This window comes from Sodiomyces alkalinus (genome assembly GCF_003711515.1).
Source record: "Sodiomyces alkalinus F11 unplaced genomic scaffold SODALscaffold_3, whole genome shotgun sequence".
Taxonomy (NCBI): domain Eukaryota; kingdom Fungi; phylum Ascomycota; class Sordariomycetes; order Glomerellales; family Plectosphaerellaceae; genus Sodiomyces; species Sodiomyces alkalinus.
The window spans coordinates 845090-859901 of NW_021167081.1; the positions used below are offsets into that span (position 1 = coordinate 845090).

General features: G+C 55.2%; 6 protein-coding genes across 6 annotated transcripts; 5 read left to right on the forward strand and 1 right to left on the reverse strand.

The window, feature by feature from the left end:
- Positions 1 to 236: 236 nt before the first annotated feature.
- Positions 237 to 1592, forward strand: SODALDRAFT_339166 (hypothetical protein; the record flags this gene model as incomplete). The annotated part of the gene is made up of 2 exons (XM_028612836.1): positions 237 to 1270; positions 1451 to 1592. 2 exons carry the CDS (start codon positions 237 to 239, stop codon positions 1590 to 1592), a joined length of 1176 nt encoding a protein of 391 aa, XP_028467534.1.
- Positions 1593 to 1689: 97 nt separating this feature from the next.
- On the forward strand, positions 1690 to 2078 carry SODALDRAFT_136642 (hypothetical protein). Its single transcript, XM_028606751.1, has one exon. It carries the CDS (start codon positions 1786 to 1788, stop codon positions 2020 to 2022), a length of 237 nt encoding a protein of 78 aa, XP_028467535.1. The 5' UTR covers positions 1690 to 1785; the 3' UTR covers positions 2023 to 2078.
- Positions 2069 to 3454, reverse strand: SODALDRAFT_331839 (hypothetical protein). The gene has a single exon (XM_028611562.1). The coding sequence runs from the start codon at positions 3180 to 3182 to the stop codon at positions 2325 to 2327; it is 858 nt and encodes a 285-aa protein (XP_028467536.1). The 5' UTR covers positions 3183 to 3454; the 3' UTR covers positions 2069 to 2324.
- Positions 3455 to 3601: 147 nt separating this feature from the next.
- Positions 3602 to 5519, forward strand: SODALDRAFT_331840 (rhomboid-domain-containing protein). Its single transcript, XM_028611563.1, has one exon. The coding sequence runs from the start codon at positions 3715 to 3717 to the stop codon at positions 5305 to 5307; it is 1593 nt and encodes a 530-aa protein (XP_028467537.1). The 5' UTR covers positions 3602 to 3714; the 3' UTR covers positions 5308 to 5519.
- A 409-nt stretch (positions 5520 to 5928) lies between these two features.
- On the forward strand, positions 5929 to 6609 carry SODALDRAFT_331841 (hypothetical protein). The gene has a single exon (XM_028611564.1). The coding sequence runs from the start codon at positions 6241 to 6243 to the stop codon at positions 6544 to 6546; it is 306 nt and encodes a 101-aa protein (XP_028467538.1). The 5' UTR covers positions 5929 to 6240; the 3' UTR covers positions 6547 to 6609.
- Positions 6610 to 12867: 6258 nt separating this feature from the next.
- Positions 12868 to 14812, forward strand: SODALDRAFT_136681 (hypothetical protein). Its single transcript, XM_028606752.1, has 2 exons — positions 12868 to 13123; positions 13186 to 14812. Exons 1-2 carry the CDS (start codon positions 13118 to 13120, stop codon positions 14593 to 14595), a joined length of 1416 nt encoding a protein of 471 aa, XP_028467539.1. The 5' UTR covers positions 12868 to 13117; the 3' UTR covers positions 14596 to 14812.

Genomic DNA, 14812 nt, shown 5'->3' on the forward strand with positions numbered 1-14812 from the left:
CGTACTTAGATTCTCTCGTCCATCTGCCAACCTACGCCGACCCTTCCAACGAGCTCAACACTTCAGCGACACTCGAAGCCAGGATCGATACCCATGCCGACACTCACCCACGAGCCCCATCTCTCGCTTTCTCCACGGCCGTTCCACGACGAAGTGTATCATCGGAACAGACTCGTATTAAGAGACAGCCTTCGGGAGCCTAACTTGGGCCAGGTTCCCCGCTCACCGCCTCAGCCATGTCTATCCTCGTGGCCATTCAGTCGGCCATCTTCTACTACGTGGCTTGCACGCCATGCAACGAATCGAGAGCGCGGCACAAGGCGAAGCATCAAGCAAAGAAAGACCGCCACGAGATGATGCGGATTCAGATGGAGCAGCCCGAACGGTACCCGCACCCGTTACCTTTCCACACAAACCCATATTGGCAGGAGGAGATTGATATCGGCCCCCGCCCCCCAAAGAAGACACACAACAAGAACACGAGCCAAAGAGCTCTAAACAGCGCCAGCACGGTGAGGAACAGCACTTCTGCCAGCTTGGCCCATACCAATACCAGCTCCAATCGCGACCACAGCATCTCCCTCACGAGCCCGACATTATCGCCGGTGGAACCTCCCACTCCTATAACAGAAGAAGTTTGGAACAAGGAGAGGTATCAACGTGAGGACGAAGAGCTCTGGGGACATGATTTATCCAAGATGCGCCACAGGCTCGTGGACAACATCGTCAAGGCAGGAAACTCGGCGGGCCGCATAATCAAAGCTGAGCTGGGCACGAAGAAGCAGGTCACCGAGGAGGATCGCACAGACTTCTATCTCACGCCGAAAAACCCGCCCGTCAATGACTACCACCCACCAATCGTGGGAAGCGCCCCCGTACACAAAAACGCTCTTCAATGGATGCTGCAACCGCCGCCGCCTGCTAAACTCATGGAAGGTCGAGTCCCCGTGAGCCGGCTTCGCAGCGTCAACAGCATGGCGGGCAGGGCCGGTCCGGATCACAGAGCCAATAGAGCCAGCCAGGTCAACAAGACGAACCCGCCTCAGCAGGATGGGATCACCGGAGAGTCGCAAGGGGGCAAGGGGCACCGTGAAGAGGCGGATCTACACATGCACGAGGACCTATCCGAGTCTGAACTGATCGAGGTGCTCATCGGTAGGAGGTCACGGCGAGCCACCGTCTCTAGTCGGGGTCGGAGGCTATCGTTGGAGTCTGACCTATACTCGGAGACCGACACCGAGGCTGTGCTCCATTCTCGTGTGACATCTGGGTTTTGGGAGCTTCACGGTCTCAACGGCACCGGCCATGAGACCCCTACATTACATCCCAGCTACTCTCTCGCCCCGACCAAGGGGTCATCGCCGCGTCGGATACAACGCATCAAGCTAGGGCCAATAAGAGCCTCGCTGGACAATGCGATCGGGAGGACAAGGCCGACCATGCCGGGCAGTGAGTCTGACACACCTACACCGAGTCCATCGTCACCGACGCCAAAAAAGCATGTGCCCTTGGCAACTTCCACGAAAGGCCCTCCAGACCTGAGCGCCTTCCATCCCAAGAACGTGAATGCACCAGTGCCAGCCGAGTCTTGACGGGGGCTGGGTTGCTTAGAGCCTGGGAGGAATACTGGTCCCTAGTATTTGTCTTTTCCGATATTCGACATCATCACTGTATTTGTCGCCGAGAGCATAGCGTCTGTGTTTTGTTGCTCCAGTCACTGTGGTTCTGGATTCTGGGTCGGGCGCCGGCATTGGTTACGTGTTTTCTTCTGAAGAACCTGGCGAGATGCGCTGGAAGTTGGGGCGTATGAAGGATAGGCGTTTTAGGATATTTGAGATTCCAAGGCAAAAAGGGAAGTCCCGTATAGCGACTCTCTATGCAGTATCCTTCTTCACACCGACACAGGGGATTCCATTACGTGGTTATGGGGGAGAGACCGGAGCAACCCCCCTCGAACCATCCATCGGTGCACTCGTTCATTCCAGCCCCTTTCTTTTTGCATTGTTGTATTTCTCCTTCTGAATGAGATTAGTATGCAATAGCAGCATATTCTATAAAGTCTGCAAGCGTGGTGTTGAGTATCGTGCCATCAGAGGAGAGTGTAGTTCGAATCTTGAACATCTAGAGGTGGTTAAAGAGCTCTCAATTTCTGTCCTTGGGATTTTACGTTCTTCTCGCCATCCCATAAGCTTAGCATATCCGCTGGCTTTGCCTCCGTGGGACTCCCCAACGCCGTAAACACACCATAATCTTTGAAGTAGGTATCATGCCCGTAGTACGACCATTTCCCAATCCAGCAAAAGCGAGTCAACACCAGTCGTCAATTACAAATGCAATCCCCCCTCTTGGTTCGTGTCGTTGCCATAATCATCATCATCAACTCCCATCCGACGTATTTGTTCTTCTACCGCCCCCCGCAACTGCTCGTCGGTCAACGTGCCGCCTGTAGGAGCAGCGTTGCTTGCCGAGACGGAGTAACCCTCGGTATCGTTATTGCTACCGACGTTGCCGCCGCTGCCGCCGCTAGGAGCCTCGCCCTCCTGTCGTTGGCGGGGTACTTCGTCGTAGAGGAGCACACCGTTGCGAATGACACCAGTTTGGAAAGTCCCGTCGCTCCACGCGGGGTGCCTCGCCGGCGCGCCGTCTTCTCGCTGCCGACTCTCGCTCGTGTTCCCTCCTCCCGTAGACCTCCCGCGCCCGGTAGCAATGCGGTCCTCCTCTTCCAGGGCAGCGGCCAAGCCGTTGGGACGTCCGGGGGCGTGGTGATTCGCGGTGGGGGGTTCCGCGTTGGCCTCTGGACCAGAAGAAGAAGCAGCAGCAGCAGGATCGTCTTCTTCGTCTTTGGCAGCGACCACGTCGAACTCGCGCCACGAGAGGCCCCGTGTTTCGATCTCGGTGCGGATCAGGAGGACCCTCTCGTTCATGCGGTCGATGACGCCTTCGTTCTCGCGGATTGCGTCGGCGCAGTCGGGGTCCGGAACGCCTGGTTCGCCTCCTACGACGGTCTCGGTGCCCATGGCGAAGGGTAGGAGCTGGATGTTGGACGTGCGCAGATGGGAGATGGAGTTGCGGATTTCAAGGAGCTTGAGGTGGAGGGTGGAGATGGAGAGTTCGGCAAGAGCGGCCGCGAAACGGTCGGGGGAGATGGGAGTTGTGTCTGCTGTTGTCGCGGGTCGTGACATCTTGTCGGCCGCCAGCTTTGGGAGTACGAGAGATAGGGGACTGAAGAGGAAAAGGAAGGGAAGGTGGTGCAGATGAGAGTAGAGGGGAGTAGGAAGTCTGGACGACTGTCGAAATGTCTGTAGAAGTTGACTTGTTGAATATTTAATGCAAGATGAGTAGTCACGTACTCTCTCCTTCAGCACTGAATGGAAAGCATTAGAAGCAGAAAGGTCAGTGGTGGCGGAAGTGGGAAACGCATCTTTTTTTCGACAATAGAGGGGTTCATCATAGCTCAAGGGACGCGTTGACCGAAGGGTTGCCTTTTGTGGGGTAAGCAGTTGGAAGCTCCCGGCGGTGATAGATAGATAAGATAAGCCGGATGTACCACCGAAGGTAATTATGGAACGACGCCGAACGAGAAGAAATTCATGACGCTCTTCCGACTCGAGATCCCCACACCTCCTAAGCTTCACTCAAGAAACGACGACAATTGGATCCGCCTCACATCCCGAGGATTCAGGAGTCGGTGTCATGAGGTGAATCCCAAGAGCTATGGCCATGAATGTCCCATTGGGTCTCGTCCCATCGCGGACTGTCTTCCACCTGGGACTCCGGGGGATGCGACGCCGGTCTGCCGCCCTCTGCATCGCGAACCGTCTGCTGTCGACATCATGCATCACACCGAAAACCCCATTACCGAGACGTTCTAATCCAGCTTTATCATGGCCGGGGCTTTCGCGCCATCCGTGCTCTCCCTGGCATCATCGCTATTCGACCGGACCTGCCCTTATCCTCGACCGCTATGAAGATCTCCCAGACAATTACACAGACAAGGAGGGTCTGTCGTTTAGGCAATTTGACTTGACGGATGCCGAAGTCAAAAGGATATTTGGCCCGCGGATTAAGGGGACGAACGCCAACCGGTTGCTTAGGATATTACACGGGAGACGTGTCGCTGGAACGTTATCTGACCCATCCTTCCACGTCAACACGGCGCAGTTCACCCAGCAGGATAAAGATAGAGCATTAGAATATCTACGGAAAACCGTCCCCGTCGACGAGGTGCTCAATGCCGGATTGAGGGCAGAGGACGAGCTTCGGGAGTTGGAGCGTGAGGCGCAGGCCGAGCTTGAAGGGGTATCCGACACCGCAGCGAGCGATCCCGACGTTCCCAAGCCCAACCCCGTCTACGGAGAGAGCGCGATCGACAGGATACGTGCTGAGAACATAGCCAAACGCCGGGAGCAAGAGCGCCTCGAGGCACTGGAACGTGAAGAACGCGAGAAAGCCAACCCGGGACCTCTCGCGAAGCTATCCGACCGGCCTCGGGAGATCTCTCCGCGCATGCAAAAGTGGATGGACCAAGCCACGTCCGACATGAAAGAGCCGCCCAAGATGACACACTGTGAGCGGCTCCTGCCAGGGACCGTTGTGGTCTTTATCTTCGTCGCCGCCGCCGCCGGCTTTGCCGCCCTCTACACCCCGCCGTCAGACAGGGACCGGCTCTTCCCCGAGGTGTCCGCCGGGACGGCGACCATAGCCAGCCTGATCGCCCTTAACGCGGGCGTCTGGTTCCTGTGGCGCATCCCGCCCCTGTGGAAGGTGCTGAACCGCTACTTCGTCCTGGTCCACGGCCTGCCGCGCGCCTCCTCGCTCGTCTTCTCGACCTTCAGCCACAGCGAGTTCACCCACCTCGTCGCCAACATGGCCGGGCTGTACCTCTTCGGCACCCTGCTGCACGAGGACGTCGGGCGCGGGAACTTCCTCGCCATCTACCTCGCCTCCGGCGCGCTGGGCGCCCTGGGGAGCCTGTGGCTGCTCACGCTGCGCGGCAGGCTCATGTACTCGACGCTCGGTGCCTCGGGCGCCGTGTACGGCATCATGGGGGCCTACTTTTGGCGGTACCGCTTCGAGAACTTCAGGATCCTCGGCTTCCCTCCCGAACCGCTGGCGGGTCCTCAGGGCCTGGGCCTTCTCGGGCTGATTGTAGGCCTGCATATCTGGGGGCTGTTGCGGCCGGGTAAGATGACCATGGACCTGACGGCGCATATGGTGGGCATGGCGACGGGCATTTTTGGTGCACATCTGATCGAGTCGAGGCAATCGGGGGGAGGCAAAACAGGATGGCCTCGTCGAGCACGATGACTCCATCCATGCCGGGGCAGGCCAGAGCGGATCTCGATCACGATATTCCCCATGTGAGATTTCCATCCTGTAAATGTACAATATTCTCATGATAGGGCGAGAACCATGTAAGCATATCCATTTATATTGTACGAGCAGCATTTGTTTGGAGAATAAGAGGCCTTTCAATCTAGGCTCAGTATAAAGTCAATGCCAATCACCTAACCAGAGAGACATCGTTAACATTCAGAAGCCTCAGTCGTTCCGTACACCGTCTATATTCAGCCCCTTTTCTGGCCTACGACATGAGGACTCCTGGTCTTCGTTACATATGTTGTGTCGGTTGGTCATATGCTATGCAAGAAATGTCCGCCGTACTAGAATGAGTGGCGAGGAGTCCCGCGTTCTCCGAGAAACGGGATACGAGGTCAAAGAGATGGTTAGCCGAACACACAGTACAACCAAAACATTAGGCAAAGATAAATCATGCACCAGGAGGGCCTGTATGCGTTACGTTTCAACAACTCGGGTGTTATCTTGTCTTGGGCGTTCTTGGGCGTTTTTACTGTACCAAGCTGAGGACGAGTCGGGGAGGACGATGCGGCTGAAGGGTTCGCATGAGCTTAGGCCGGTCGCGTCAGCTCACGTCTCGAGTCCTGTCAGAAATTCAGGTACACACTATCATGGTCGCATTCGCTGATGCTTGCGAATGTGTTCCCCTGCGTCGGGATGCGAAGCAACTTTGAGTGACATGGGAAAAACACTGCGGCTCCCCATGGGAGTTGAGGCTTCGTCCCATGTTCTTCGCCAAATGATTCAGAAGCTCTACTACTAGTTGTTACAATGGCAGTGGAACCGTCTCTAGCACAAACCAGTGCGAGATGCGATGGAACGATATAAGGCCGCAGGCCTTTCTGCAGGGACCACCACGTGGTACTACGTTGAGAAGGGGGGATGACAAGAACACCAGGAAGCGATTTGGGAGGAATAGTGCAACGGCAAAGGGGACGAGGGGTAATCGCTGGTCGCGGTGCAACCAACCGCCGACCGATCAACGAACCAGGGGCATGGGAAGGATTGCGGACGCACTCGCATGTACGAAGTAGGCTGAGAGCTTCATGGTGGGAAAACAAGGGTCGTGACGAACTCCTCGTTGGGTATCATATTGACCCGAGCGAGTCCTCCTCGTCTTACGACCATTTCGCCATGTCGCCTCTGCCCTGGCTGCAAACCAGACTAGGAGAACGCGAGCCTGTGTGATAAGAAGTAACGATGACCGGAGAGTCGCAAAGGCGTAGCCCATCGGGCCTAGTGATGCAAGGCATCGGACAAAGGACTGATTATGATTACACGACACAGGGCAGCTCTCCTCGTCCGAGTAATTACGATGTAAGCATGTGAGCTGGGCGACCTTGGGTCAGTTGGTTGGTCAGTGAAAACAATGGCTCACTGATGGACAGAGGGAGACACTGAAAAGAGCCACCGAGGAAGAGGGGGGAACACATGCGTCTGCCCCTGAGCACCGTCTCGTCCACTGTCGACAATGCAACGACACGATGCAACCCTAGGATCGAATTTGGTCCCCTCAAAGTTGAAGCCATGCCACTAGGTGGTTGGCTAATCATCTGCAAGCCCCAACTTGATATATGTATGCAGGAAAACGGCCAAGTATTGGTTTTCGATTCGCCTACTGCTGCACAAGAGCAGCTAAGAACGGAGCGGTCGAGCCCGAGGCGCTGGTTTCCCTCGTCGGGTACGCCGTACGACCGTAAACGACCGCACGACTGTACTCCGTACCAAAGCAGCTATCCTATCCGGCTATTAGTTAGCAATATCTGTCAGGTCCCGGGCGGATGAAGGAGCCCATGTCGGGTGTTAATAACGTCGGAATCAAATCCTACGTATTCCGCACGTCTTCACCCCGCATATGAGAGACGTTCACCTCATGGGGATTCCGGTTGGATCTGTTTGTGTGTTCGGAATCGTGTAATTATGTTAGTGAGAGGGACTTCGATAATCCTGAGATGTTTACCTTTGTTTCGGGTTCAGGTCCACGTATGCAGACAGTGCCCGAGCCGTCGTCAAACTGCCATATACAAAGTGCAAAGAACAATGAATCGGTTCCCGAGTCCGTTTTTCGGAAGCGAGGTATTACGAAATATGCCGTACAACGTACAAAGTTGCACCGCATACGGAGTAGTAGCAGCAGCAGCAGCAGCAGCAGCAGCAGCAGAAACAGGCTCGGCGGCCGGGCCAACTCGTCGTCCTCCCGCCGGTGGCTCAGATTGATCCGGGGCTCACGGATCAGAAAGACGCCCGGTTTTACCATCCTGGGTTGGGTTGCGATGTTAGCGTCATGTCAGTCATGCCAGGGGACGAGGGAAGGAGGGTCGAGGCGGTAGAACATTGGTCGAGGGAGAAGTGTAACGTACGCCCCCTGGTATGCAGCCCACTTGTGGTTCTCTTCCCTATTTCTCTTTATTTTGTACGCGGGATAGAAGCATTCCCCCTCGAGTGGGTTGATATCCGATCTTGTGGCGTTCCTTTTATTATCGAGAAACAAGAAACGATGGATTGTTACGAAGACGAAGTATAAGCTACCTAGGTACTTACATCGTATGAAGTACCTTAGGTAAGGTACGGTCCGGTTCCGTTGCAACCACGTCCGGTATCGTAGGTACCTGTTTCATACCTTACATAAGGTACGTGCTAATTTACCTGTTCGCACATCGACCCCGGACTGGTTCGACAAACCCCGACAATTGATCCATCGTGGTTCTAGTTCCAGTTCTCGACGACCGACAGTGACGTCGATTACTAGCCCACTCTTTAGGCATATTCTCTTAGCCCACAAACAGTATCCGTACTCCGTACTTTGTCGGTGCAAAGTGGACACGGATCAGTAGGTACATACAACGTACAAGGTATTGATATCCTTACCTTATAGGTACAGATCTGGTGGCGGGACCTGTCACGCATACAACGCACAACGTACGTGTACAGAACGAATCCCCAGCCTCCACTGACAGGGAATTGGATGGACCAGGGGATGGAGATTGTGCACCAGCAAAAGGAAAAGAGCTTCAACGCTGAAAGAATTAGCCGAGACAACGGAGTAAGACCCTTTTTTCGTTATTTAATACAACGTAGTTCCGCTGGTTCTGTTCTGGTAGTACGGAGTAGAGGAAATCAAACAACTAAGCAAGGTACGAAGTGCTTGGCCGGGTTCAGGGTGCGAAGAAGGTGAAAAAAATGTTCGACTTCTTTACCTGCGATCCCCCGGCCAGGTCACCTCGTGCCTCAGGTACGGAATATGAGAAACGGAAGCGCCTGTAGGTTTTATTCGTAGGTAAAAGGGAATACCGAGGAACTATAACCACTCGGTCTCTGTTTATTCTTGGGCGCTTCATCCGTTCTCCCTCCCTCCCTCCCTTCTTTCGCCCCACGAAAGTCTTCTTCTTCCCCGCAAACTTTCTCCATCCTCCCATCGGGAATTATCGTTTCTTTTTCTTTGCTACATTCCCCAACCTTCTTTTTTCTCCGCACCAGTTGTTCGCACCAGTCTCTCTAGTACCCCCATACGCTTATCTGTGTGTAAGACACCGGGTGTGTCGGGGAGTCTGAGAAGGAACAAACGAAGTACGAAGTTATCATTCTCGTCCTCCATGTCAACATTATTCGACTGATCCGAGACCAGCTTCCCGAGAGAGGAATCGGACGTGTCTTTTGTCGAACGTTTCTCACCTCGACCAGTCCAGCGAACACGAACGAAATCACTTGTAACCACATTTCTTCACGGGCACGCACGGCCATATTATTCTTGTGTCCATTTTCGTCATCCCAGCTTCGCCATTCCCGAATTGAGCGAGTCCCGTCGAGTCAAATCAAACCGAGTCTCATCTCATCTCGTCTCGTCTCGTCTCGTCTCGTCTCATCTCATCTCATCTCATCTCATCTCGTCTCGTCTCGTCTCATCTCGTCTCACCTCAGCGACTCTTCGCATTATTAGATGATTGGGTGGTGAAGAATCGGTTCTCGGAGCTCCCGCCGCTCTGGACGATACTACGTACCTTAAAGTACGGACTTGCGTATCACGGGACGTACCTACGGATTTGCTTACGTTGTACGCAGTACCCTAGGTACCCATTTCGCCGTTGGTCTGTTGTGGTGGAACTCACAGGCAGGACACAGCCCACCTCCTCCTTCCTGGCAAAGGCCCGAGTTGCGAATTCAGCTCCGGTATCATCGGGCATCGCCTGATGCGGTGTCCCGACATTCCGTCCATTCAGCATTCAGGACCGAACAGCAATCGAACAACCCGTCATTCCAGAGTACCTTACTAATTACCTTACCTGACCCCTTCTTTCATTTCGCTGTTTCTTCCTTCGGGCCCCTCCTGTTGCGCTACTGCGCGGGTACGCCAGCCAACCGGACCCCTGTCCACGTCGTTCTCCATCGTCCCTACGGAGTAGAGGCGACTGGCCCGTCTTTTCTGTCCCTCTCTTGTCCTGTTCTGGAACCTCCCCCCCTTTTCCCTTTTTTTCTTTGCCTTACACAGTATCCCTCCGTACGATTACGCCTTACGTGTTGGCTTGGTTGACTTCCGCCCACCCCTGGTCCTTGGCAAATTGGATCCCCTGTCCCGCCTTTAACCCCATTCCATTCGAAACCCCCTTCCTTACCTGCTGTTTTCGTTCTGTCAGACTTGGCCATCTACTACCATCGGGGGTGTTGCCGATGCCATGACTACTGGCGTTGATTGGCCGACATGGACAGATACAAAAAATATACCGGGCTGGAGAGATGATGTGTTAGAGGCTGCATTTGGGGACGAAGAAAGGAAGGGACGAAGGAAAGAAATCGGAACGGCAGTGGAACTGGCATGGCCAGAACGGTCAGAACGGTCAGAACTGTCAGAACCGCAACAGGGGCAGCAGGGGGAAGCCCCAGAACGACTGGCCATGTTACAGCACCACGGCCAGGCCTACCGTCAGCGGCAGGTGCAGGCACATGGACGGCATGTCATCGGTCGGCATTCGAACCCACCCCTACGCGTACACCCACACTCTTTTCTCAGTGTCGTGTCAGAAGGGAATGATCCCCAACTGGAACACAACCGGGGGTGCCACCACCACGACCACCACCAGCGTCCTCCACTTCACAGGCTCCTACCAATGCTTCCCCCCCTTCAGACATCTTTACTCGTCATTTCTACTCCCGCTTACATTCGCCCGTTTGATTCTACTTCCCTCTCGACGACGACGACGACCCCAGATTTCCTAGACCTAGACCTAGACCTAGACCGTCCCACCGACGACGTCGACTTTTATCATCGCTCCCACAGCTTCCTCAACATCGATCCCTCTTCTCCCTCCGTTTCTTCTCTTCGGCCCTCCTACCCGACCGGGCGGGACGAAGACAAAAGAGGCACTGGCGACGCCAACAGGGACAGCAGCACCCGAATCAGCACCACCAGCATTGGCATCCGCATCAACCCTCCTTATACATCGCAGACTTTCTTACACTCAGCTCGGTCTAGCGTTGTGTCCGCACCTGGCACTGCGACAGCATCGGCCGCAGCTCCCGGCTCTGCGCCATCTCTGGTCGCATCTCCATGGGCACCTTCGAGCCTGTCATCCTGGTCCGGCCATCAGTTGCTCCAAGAAACCCGCAACCGAAGGTTTCCCAAGAGCATTCGAACCGTCAGCAGCCTTAGCAACACCAGCGACGGTAGGGTAGGGAAATCCGGCATCGCGACCGCCTGGTACCCGTCCTCCATCGCCCTGGCCCCGGCCCCGGCCACGGGCCCAGCTCCGGTCGCTCGGCTGACCGCCACCGCCGCGTCCACCGATACCTCGAGGTCTATTAACACCAACGGCACGACCACCGACACGACCACCGACAGCACTCGCAACGACGACACCGCTTCGGACTCAGACTCGGAACTCATGACGATCGGCGCGAATTTGTCGGACCAGGAGTGGACCCGGAATTCCACCACGGCCTCCTTCTTCCATCTGGACGGCTCATGGCGTTACGATTCTGCTCCACCCTCGGCGACCCGCGATGACCTGCGTCCATTTACATCCATGAGCTACCATCTTCCCATGTCGGAACCGGCACGCGAAGACGATCGCAACCACCAGCCCAATGAGGTTGATGTTAACAGAAACATCATCAACAACAGCAGCAACACCCGCGCAAACGACGGTGACGTTGAAGCCGGACTGCCTCGAGACTCGTCGAACGAGCGAGACGAACCCGGTGCAACCGACGATGAATCTACAAGTCCTATACGCGACGACGCCTCGACCATTCGGGGCGAAGATACATACGGCCAGAGCACGCTGAAGGCAAGTTGGGCTAGCTGGGACACGGGGGAGCCGGCGACACCGGATGGTGTTCCGGGCCACAAGAATGCCGACAACGGACATCCCCCCTTTCTCGGCGAATCTGCTGCCGATTCCATTTCTCTGTCGTCGGCCTCCTCGACCCTCGCAGCGGCTGCCTCCATGTACGAATCGCCCTACCCATCGCCGTCGGGATCTTCGTCGGTCTCCCCACGGGTATTACCTGCAGAGGACCTGAGCACGGGGATTGAATCCCTCGAAATAAACGCGAGCCAAGAACCGGCGAATTTGTTATCTTCGGCTCAGCAAAGGGTATGTGTACGGCTCGTCCCCAAGTCGTCTTCTTTTTTTTCCTTTTTTTTTTTTTCTTTCCTGTTCCCACTCCTTTTCCACGAAAAAATACCGGCGACTGTTTCTTTTTCTTTTCCCATTTCCTCGCCCGCGTGTGGCTTTTCCATCCAGTTTCCACTTCACCCCGCGATTTGTTTCTTCACTTTCTCCTTTATCCGTATTTGCCTTTTTTTCCCAGCCCCCAAGATATTGGATTCTACGGTCCTTGACCCTTGCGCTTTCTTATTGCATTCCATATTGTCATCGTATGTTCACCAGCCCAAAATGCTCCCAAGTCCCCCAACAATGAGACCCTTCTTTGCCCGGTTTGGGAAACAGTGCGTTAGTGCAGTGCACGTTCACCCCGATTATGTCGTCCTTCCAATGCCAAAGCGCAAAGATCACCCAAACACCATGGATTGGATCGCCGAGGACCACTTAAACATCCCTCTGCACTGGCCAACAAGGTCCGGACTCGGTCAAACTCCCTCCCCTCCCCCCTTGGCGATTGTTAGGCGCTCGGGCATATGGTTCGGCGAGCACATTGGCCAATTTATTGCTATTGCCAACCAACCCCCTGCCATCCAGGCAGTTTGCCCTACCCCTTTTCCACTATGCGGCATAAGCCGGTCAGACCTGTCACTTTTTTGAGGAGACATTACTGGTCCTGCTGCACCGTTCCTCAACTTTGCACTTGCAGGTATTCCCAAAAGTCGCAATGAATGCCGCAGCATCACGCTGAATCTCGGGTCAGGATTCAATCCTCGACTTCTCCCCTTTTCCCATCCCTTTCCCCCTCTCTCCCTCTTACCCATTCCCTCTCCCATGGTTGAAAACACCCCGCCATAGTGTTATTTGCATTTCTTATAACCCTCGTTCTGCCTGAAGAGCCCATAGAGGGGACGATCTCCTAGCTGGCCGCCAAGGGTTATGCTCCTGTCGAAAACTGTCTCGGCATTCCCCTACGAAAAAAAGGCGGACACCGCACGCTCGCGGATTTGAGCTCTAGCCCCTCTCTCCCGCAACCCTGGCTGGGCATGCAGCTCCTGCAAGTGGCATCCTTGGGGCCCCTTATCCCATACACCTCACTCCTAGTTTGAGATATCCCCATTCTCTTGTCCACCTCTTGTCGCATTGATACCCCGGAAGCCATGCGTGTACTCTTTTCTTTTTCTTCTTATTTGACTCTCCTGATAAGTGTCTAATCCCCGGGCATTAGTACTTCTCCGACCTTGACCACGAGCAGTTCGCCCATCTATCCTTGCCCGACATAGAACTCGACAATCTCTCTACGACTTCCGCCCCGAGTCTGCGGTCCAAGAGGATACGCTCTTCCAGGTTTGCCCCAGGCTACTACCACGGAGACAAGTTGAAGAGGCGATCGTCGCGACGACCCTCATTTTACGCCAATCTGCCCGACAAGATCCGGCGTCAACACCTGACAACCGAGGAGCAGATTGTTGTCGCCAGACTCCGGAGACAGCATAACTGCAGGTCGGTCTCGGCCAGCGACGCGGAACGAAGCGACACTAGCCGGCCAGGCTCCTACGTGGCCCCTTATCAGGCCCACCACGCCATGGCCGCCCTCGAGGGCCGCTCTCGGACTACCGATAATCATAATGTGCCGAGTTCCTTCTATGAAAGCTTCAGGTGGTTGGACGAGGACCAGGACCTAGATCTCAGCCTCCGACTGGACGACTACCATGCCAACCTGCAGCGAGATCTCCCACCGTCGAACAAGTCGCGCCGTCCATCTTTCCGCCGACACTTGTCCATAAACAAAATTCCATTCGGGCGGCCCCCTTTCTCTAGTAGCCGACCCGGCACGACTCACACCACAACGCCCATATCTCCGCAGCCTGCGTTTGCGAACCCCTTTACCCAGACCCCGGCGACTACACACCTGCGCCGCAAGTCACGGGCCCTGTCGTTGATTTCCCCTAAGCATAGCCCGCAGGAGAGTATTTCCGGTTTCGATCCCGCTGCCGCCCATTACCAGGACCCGGAAGCTCGGTTGAAGCTAAAACTGTACCTCGCGTCGCCCCAAAAGTTCGACGAAGCTCTTCAATTCGGATTCCCCGCCGCAGACAACGCAACTGCCGCACGGTCTTCCAAGGACGAGGGGCCGAGAAATCATCCCGCAACAGAACGGTCTTCTGCGTCGGACGAGCGGGACAAGGGGTGCACCTTTCTGGCCGACGACCGTTCGTCCGTCTGCAGCGACGACGGGTCGGTGGGAGACCCGGAATCGCCCAAGACGCCTCAGATCTCGGAACAGGTGCTGGGTCGCCCGCTTCGAGTGCACACGGACCTGAAGGGTCTGTCGAAACCGTCCATCGACTGCGGCAGCGCCTCTAGGGAGATGACGCTGCGCATGACGTTGACGAGGCCCGACCTCCGGGCGAACGAGGAGCAGATCTACGGTTGGCAGAAAGACAACAGCAAAGATGCCCAGCCCGGCCGGAACTCCCCGACCAGGTTATTACGCGACGAGCACAACGCGGTGCCGTCCGATGCTTCCAAGGACGGCATTGAGAAGCAGCTGGCCGCTATGGATGCGTGGGATACCCAGGGAAGCGAGTCGGGGGTGATGAAGCGCTTCTGGAACAGGGTGAGGCGCGTTCAGTAAAACCGGGGATGGGATCTAACGGGGCGACCATATCTGTCGACACCTCATGAGGGTCAACAATTCATCTCACATCCTATATGGCGTTTTATATCATGAATCTCTCATCGTCACAGCGAACTTTAGCGTCACGACATGATTACTCTCACTTTCTTTTGCACTATATTTATTGTATTATATCGATCTATATATCATTCTCCTTTCCGCCTTTTTTTTTTTT

What these genes read in the sequence shown, in the direction of transcription:
- SODALDRAFT_331840 (XM_028611563.1), top strand. Translation starts at nt 3,715, where the DNA reads ATGGCCATGAATGTCCCATTGGGTCTCGTCCCATCGCGGACTGTCTTC.
- SODALDRAFT_136642 (XM_028606751.1), top strand. Translation starts at nt 1,786, where the DNA reads ATGCGCTGGAAGTTGGGGCGTATGAAGGATAGGCGTTTTAGGATATTT.
- SODALDRAFT_331839 (XM_028611562.1), bottom strand. Translation starts at nt 3,182, where the DNA reads ATGTCACGACCCGCGACAACAGCAGACACAACTCCCATCTCCCCCGAC.
- SODALDRAFT_331841 (XM_028611564.1), top strand. Translation starts at nt 6,241, where the DNA reads ATGACAAGAACACCAGGAAGCGATTTGGGAGGAATAGTGCAACGGCAA.